This window comes from Patiria miniata, unplaced genomic scaffold (assembly GCF_015706575.1).
Source record: "Patiria miniata isolate m_02_andy unplaced genomic scaffold, ASM1570657v1 HiC_scaffold_27, whole genome shotgun sequence".
Lineage (NCBI taxonomy): Eukaryota > Metazoa > Echinodermata > Asteroidea > Valvatida > Asterinidae > Patiria > Patiria miniata.
The window spans coordinates 8,369,282-8,376,927 of NW_024037066.1; the positions used below are offsets into that span (position 1 = coordinate 8,369,282).

The following is a 7,646-nucleotide window of genomic DNA, read 5'->3' on the forward strand; positions in this document are numbered from 1 at the left end:
ACATGCGAAAAAAGGGCACTTGAATGGAAAAACGCCTATGCACTGCTATATACAGGCTGGGGCCTGGGACCAGCCAAAAAAAAAAACACTTCAAACTTATCTGCGCGGCCTAGATAAAGCACGATTACAACAGCATGTCTGAACTCTGTTAGTTTCTCTTTACGCTGACAGTGACACTATCAATTGCGAACTTTTGTGGTTTTTGCACCGTTCCAACTGGATGGGAAAACATGTGACGGGCAGAGTCTAAAACTGTAATCGCTATAAAAAGATCACGCGATCCATGCCAATCGACTGCTAACCCTCCCACCCAGCATAGCAGCCCGTAAGTGCACAATCACTTCAAAGTATATACACCTGCCCTTCCCGCCTCAAACTTCTATTCATGTAATTTCCACAAAATACATCTCAAAACCGAACTCCATTATACCTAACGGGATGGCTCGCTTATTTCAGGCCACGATCCCTGTTCTGCTAGCGCTGTACAGCCTGCCGTTTGCTATGGCCGATTACCCGTACAAAACCATGTACTTCGATCAGACCATCGACCATTTCAACTTCAAAAGCCACGGCAACCAGACTTTCAAACAACGATATTTGATCACAGGTGAGTGTAGGACTAACAACCCTTTTATTGCCTTAGCATTCAACCGTAGCATAAGTACAACTGTGTGCATTCAAAAATGCATTACTCTGTGTTGGTGTGAGAGTAATTATATGGTGGTTCGTGTAAGCGATTGTTTGGGATAGGCCTAGTTATAATAGTTTCCAGACTGCCAAAAGCAGTAGAAAACCGGTTTCCTTTTGAAAGTTATACCCAAACTGAAGTAACTCCGATGGTCAAGTTTGAAGGTTCAAGTCAAAACTATACCGGTCTGGTCTGTAGACCAAGGCCTATTATAGTGAGGCTTAATTGGTTAGAGTTTCCATTATAACTCAATTGTCTTCATCAAATTATGATCAGTACTTTCCAGCTAGGCTCCAATTATATGCAGAGGATATTTTGGGCCTCCTTTTTTTCTGGAGCACTCGATGGGATCGGTCGTGCTTTCAAACAATTGTTTCCCCTTTATCCAAAGTCCGAGGGAGGGGGACAGGTCCCGAGTGGGGGCGCTACCCACTGTAACGCCACTGGTACTATGTCCTCTAATATTTTTGTTGACCATAGTTTTGGTTTTGTTCCATTACAAAATGTCTGTGCAGAGGACTACTGGAAAGGTGGCTCATACCCAATTTTCGTTTACACGGGTAACGAGGCTGACATCACACTGTTCCTGCAAAACACCGGGTTTCTCTATGACATAGCGCCCCAGTTTGGCGCGCTGGTCATTTTCGCCGAGCACGTAAGTGAAAGTGCTACAGCCTGACCAGGTTTATCCTCAGTAATTATGCTAGGTTCACACAAATTCCCGACTTAGTTATGATTACAACAAGAATAAACCAAGAATTGAAATTGGTTCCCCAATCACCCGACATTTTTTGAACATGTTCAAATTTGTTGGGGTGCTTCCCGATCTTGAACGATCTTTCACCGAACTAACAGAATCATCCCGAGGCAGCCATGAACCATCTCCGATTTACTCAATATTTCTATTCGTGGCGATTCTGCTTAAAATTCGGGAATGTGTGAACCTAGCATAACTTGTGACCTGAGTACGATTTTATAAATAGTTATAATTGACTTGTGTATGATTGATATACAGAATCTTTGTGTGTTTCCCCTCACACAGCGTTACTACGGGGAATCGCTTCCCTTCGGTAACCAGTCCTACACGGCAGGGAACGTGGGTCTACTGGCCATCGAGCAGGTCCTTGCCGATTACGCCACGCTCATCCAAGGCGTCAAGAAACAGCTCAAGGCAGACAACGCTCCCGTCGTTGCATTTGGAGGAAGGTATAGCACCGGTCCCTGGTCAGGTTGACCCGGATTACATTGCGGGAATTTTTATGTCAAGACACATTTCAGGGTCAAAATTAATACTTTTCTGGTTAAACTTAAACTGTTGCCAAAGATTCCGGGTCAAAATGACCCGTAACCTGAGTCAGACAAGTGTCATATTGACCCGGAAAGGTGTCACTTTTGACCCTGAGATACGTCAGGCTAAAAGGACCCCAGAATCCGGGTCAAATGTGACCATACCAGGGACTATGTCCTTTAAGGAAAGTGGTATATAGGCCTGAGTCCTAAAACCAAAGTTATTCATGAATTCTTCACATGTTAATACAAATTGAATATTGTCTGAAGATTTCAAACGAACTGCGCTAGAACTATGTTTTCTTCGCATCAAAAGTGTTTTTGTTTGTAAACAAACCGGCCTTTGCTGACGAACGCACTGTAATTAAAATGGTTACCTGTCTCACTGACGTCACTTGAGACTTTGATCTGGAATGGGAGCAGCTGTATGAGGATTGCCTATTATTGACGCCTGGCGTTAGTCGGGCGCTGCTTGTTTCAAGTACTTTCATGACTATGATGCATGTGTAGGCAGCAAGTCAATCGCCCAAAGAACGACGAAAACGATTTTTTTTTTCAGTTGCGTTACCATAACGGCTTAATATTCTAATGACATTGTATATAATTCCGTATGCTCTGAGGCCAACGTTACTATCCATGCCTGTCTAGGTGTTCATTATAGGTTAGCACCCAAAACACCCTTTATGGAAAAAAAATATATATTAGTGCAACTATTTCTTCAACAGCTATGGTGGCATGCTGAGTGCTTACCTCCGATTTAAGTATCCCAACGTGGTAGTAGGAGCAATATCGTCGGGTGGACCGATAATCTCTGCCGCCGGCATCGGATCACAGACTTACTACTTCGAAGATGTGACCAAAGTAAGTGAACGACGTTGCCTCAGAAGCCAATTAAACATTCGCAATGTGCAGATTAAGAGAGAGGAAATTTAAAGCATGAATAACTTTGAGATTAAGCATCCATTACACTCTGTTTTCATAAATTGAATGATAAATTTGTGTGAGATTGTTTTCCAGTGATTAATAGATTCTGCCCGAGTCCCGATAAGTTTCCCATTTCCTTCACCCTTTTCCATGATTGTCGAACCAGTATCTCCTATTGGTTTCATTAAAGAAACATCGCTTTACATTTACAGATCTTCAACTCAGTAGAGGCTTCACCGAGATGCGTCCCGACGATAAAGCAAGGATTCGCCAAGATTTCTGAGCTAGCCATGCAGGGTCGAGCAGGTCTGTTACTACCCGACATCTATTAATTTCTTGAATCAGTTAATATTTGTTTTCCACATCAGCATCTGTGTCTGTGTGGCATTTCTACAAGCAAATCCAAAATCTGCAGTAGATTTGAAGCCTATCAATGCACATTATGCACTCCCGTGTTGTTATATTTCAAGTGACGTTATGCCAGATGTAATTTGAGTCGAGAGTTGAAATTTAAAGCAACCAAAAATGGTCAGATAACCTGGAAATGAGATCTTCTTGAAATGAGGACCCGAGACGTTTGATTTGTTTGAAGAACAAAGACAGGTACTTGTATATCTTGTTAATTATTCTTTTTTCCGTAAATGTATTCTTTCATTTTCCGGTTGGCCACCCCTTCCACGTTACGAAAAAGGAACGTTCTGGCCAAACAAAATGACACCATAAAAAGATAAGATCTTAAGAGGGATTCTACATATCTACATTGGCATTGTTAGATTAGCTGGCTAGTTTCAGTGAAAAAGTTTCAATAATTTGGACTCACTGGCGGATCTAGACATAATTATTTCAGGGACGGTCCTCCTTTGGACCGTCAGGTCCGAGAGCATTGAGCGCATTCAGTACCGACGTCGGTACTTTTTAAGAACTTTATTATATGAGAGAGTGTCGTCCCCTGAGCCAATTTTACGTTGGGGTGGGGGTCCGACGCTCGTGTGATGGAGTGTTTCAGCGGCCCAATGCCCCCACCCTTCTCCTAAATCCACCGGTGTTCAGAACAAAAACACTCCAAAAACTGTCCGGTAATTGACTCGGAATCCGAGGTCTATGTGATCCTGATAGTCTTAAGGGTCAAAATTACCCTTTTCTGTTTTAACTTTTGGCCGACGTTCTGGATCAAATGACCCAAAAAATTATCCACAGAGTGTTTTTTTTACACAGAAAAGTGCCATTTTGAACCTAAATTTTTTGAGGTCAAATGGAATTACCCGGATTCCGAATCAAATCTGACCCGGCCATAGAGCGTAATTATGACAAAGACACTTATTTTATGCAGGTTTGGATCAGATCAGCAATGCCTTCCGGCTGTGCAATCCGCTGCAAACCCAGAGCCAAGTGCACCATCTGCTGCTATGGATCCGTAACTCACTTGCCACGCTGACCACAGTCAACTATCCCTACCCTGCCGCCTTCGAGGGAAATCTGCCCGCCTGGCCTGTCAACGTAAGACCTTAATGGCCGTGTCACATCAGACTGCAGGCCAATTGTTCAAGGCAGTCCCAGCGAAGAAAACGTCGGGAAAATTATTCAGGGGAATTTTCACGAACTGATGGAAAACTGTACTTTGGTGTCCCTGGCGTCCCTCAACTTGCAGAGCATTTTGGTTTTACCTCCGCGGAATTGCCTATGAAAAGTGCCTCGTTTGAATTGGCTTGAAGAATTGGCGTAAACTAAGAAGCTTTGGGGCACGCCCCAAGGCCTTTACCCCACCTGTACCTCTTGTGACCCCTACTTAACATTGTTACAAACTCATAAAAAGCCATCTTCTGAAAATGAGGCACGCTAATTAGTGCCCCCTTGCAAATTTGTATATAACAGCTTGGTAGCGCTATACTGCTCTAAACTGCATGGGTGTCACACCAAACCTGGCAAATATTCCTTTTTCCATTCATAATTATACATGTTGCCTAATTTTCTTACGCTGCAGGTATCATGTGCAATGATTACAAATTCCAGTGACCCCCTGCAAGGGCTTGCTGATGGATCAAGTAAGCTCCGTTTACGGCATTATTATGAATGAAGATTGTTGTTATGGCTGGTCTATGGCTGTATAAGTTTGTGATTTTTAAACTACGGATATCTTCTCTGTTTCCTTTTTTTTTTAGTTTTTTTTTACTATTTCATGGGGCACATTAATTTATGCTACCATCACCTGGGACATGGTTAATCAAGATTTAGAAACACAATTTCAAATCACGAAATACGAAAAACAAAACGGGCCCTAAATTGATTGATAATTGCATTTTGACCCCCCCCCCCCACTCTGCATATCCAATAATAATTGATCACTGATCACTTTTATCATCAATGCCAGTTCTTTTCTACAATGGTACGCACGGCTCGCTGAAGTGCATCGATATATACGGGGAGTTGATGGAGTGTTCGGACGCCACGGGGTGCGGTTCCCAAGGTTGGGATTACCAGGTACTTAATGTCGCCCGTAGGATGCGTTGTTGGCATTGCTATACTAGGTACAGATTGACATAGCAATATCCATGATAATTGTAAATGGAAGAAGGCTACGAAGTTTACGAAAAACAAAGTAAGAAATACAAATGCACTTTGTCCATTATTCTGTCTTCCAAAAAGAGTTGTTTTCAATGTTTTTCTATCGAACGCAGATTGAGTAAGGTGAGTTAATTCATACCATGTATTTTTTTTTAGGGTAATTTATAGTTTACTGTTATTTACTTAATAGACCTAAAAATTAACGGATTAAGTGAACTCACAAATTGGAAAGATGTTTTTAAAATTGTAATCAGACGTTGACCGATTTGTTTTGTGTGATCACTCATTAGAATCGTCTTAACTAAAGTATCAATGTAACAAAATATTTTCGAATTGAATTTATATATTTTATTTTTCTGGGTGCCACACCCAAGAAGCACAGCATTAAACAAAACTTAAAATTAGATCTATAAGCGTTTAGGAATTTGTTTCGTTTAGGGTCCAAATCAAATTTGAAGATAATGCCAATTTCTTCTTGGTTTTCTCCCCTTTTTCCCAAGGTTTGTACAGAGGTAACCCGCCCGGCAGGCACCAATGGCGTAACGGACATGTTTCCAAGTTTGCCTTTCACGGAAAAAATGCGAGAGAGGACTATTGTCTGAAGAAATGGAACGTTGTGCCCAAACCCACCTGGCTTAATGTTCAGATGTTTGGAGACGGCAAGTCATCAATGTTTTCTCCTTTTAGTTTTTTATTTTCATATATTGATAATCATGATAATTTGCGGTTGCGGTGTAACATGATGGAAGCCTGCTGGCATGAGTTTTAATGATGTTAATTATAGTTCAGTCTTTTTCAGTATATAGTTCACTGTAAGTGGTCAACGGCGAATCCTGGGGGGAGCCCTACGGGGGCCTTTTTTAAGTAATGTCGCAAAAAAGACTGCCATTGCGCACACCACCTACAAAACTCAACAAAAGCAATACATTTTGCACCCCTCCCCTTACTTTTCATATTAAATTTGAGGCGGACAATTTTGGACCCCCTTTTTCTGGAACAAAAAATGTTTGTGTTCTAGATCCGGCCTTGTAAGTGGTTCGGTTGATGTCGGTGGTCCCGGAGGACCCAGCCTGTATACCTCTTTGTCCAAACTCACTGACTGTGACGTCACTTGTAAATTAGACTTGATTAAGTCTCACATCGGTACAAAAATAGGATCCCCGAAGCTGGCCCATTGTTGAGTGGAGCACAGGCATGCATGCAGTGTAAAGACTTCCAGTGACTAAACCATTCTGAGTCGATTGGAGAGAAAATGTGCCCTTGAAATGTGCTCCAATTGTGCTCCATTGGAACACAGTTAACATGTACAATTTAATGTATATAATCATTATATTTAATTTGATATCATCTTTAATTGTTGAACAGACTTAGCCAATACAAGCTCCAACATTTTCTTCTCCAATGGAGCCATCGATCCATGGCGAGGTGGAGGGGTGTTACAGAACCCTAACCCCGACCGCTACAAGACGCTTCTGATTCCCGGTGCAGCTCACCATTTGGACCTTAGGTTAGTCCAGATTAAATCAAGAAAATTATGTCTCAATCACAGAAATAATCTCTATATCTATAGAAATATAGCGGGGCCTACCCCTCTAAAAACAAACTGACACCGCGATTATTTGTGTCAAAAAAGTTCATTTGTAGGATAAATATTGATCCTTTTTTAATAAATCTGAATGAAGCTTATTTTAGACGACGTCATTTTCTTATTGGAGTTATAAAAAAGTCATAAATAAAACATCTGCGTCATCAATCTCTGCAAGAAGTTGTTGATACCTGTTTACCCATGATTAGTTTTAGAAAAGAATATAATGTGAACCTCACAATATAAGCCTATACTCTCCTATTATCCAACACATTAAACACCTTATTGTTTCATCGTGTATTCTCCCCTTATGTCTTGTTCGTTTCTTTGTGTAGGGGAAAGAACAAGGGCGACCCCCAGGCCGTGAAGAATGCGCGGGAAGAAGAAATCTCTGCCATCACGCAGTGGATTCGTTAATCAGCCGAAAAGGGGGCTTGCTATGAACATTCTTGCAACAAAAATGTTGGTTTTGGGGGTGGTATTGTGTCCATATTAAAGATCGTTTGCCTGTAAAATTAATGACAAGATAATTATTCTTGAAGAAATATAATTCCCGTAATACTGATACCTTAAGTCTGGTTTTCGACAATGTGCATTAGT

The 7,646-nt window shown here is 41.4% G+C and overlaps 1 protein-coding gene across 1 annotated transcript; it reads left to right on the forward strand.

Annotated features, from left to right (window-relative positions):
- Positions 1–290: 290 nt before the first annotated feature.
- LOC119734633 (dipeptidyl peptidase 2-like) lies at positions 291–6,114 on the forward strand. Its single transcript, XM_038208179.1, has 9 exons — positions 291–607; positions 1,204–1,343; positions 1,731–1,894; positions 2,701–2,836; positions 3,112–3,205; positions 4,230–4,396; positions 4,881–4,941; positions 5,268–5,377; positions 5,962–6,114. Exons 1-9 carry the CDS (start codon positions 439–441, stop codon positions 6,061–6,063), a joined length of 1,143 nt encoding a protein of 380 aa, XP_038064107.1. The 5' UTR covers positions 291–438; the 3' UTR covers positions 6,064–6,114.
- The last annotated feature ends 1,532 nt before the right edge of the window (positions 6,115–7,646 follow it).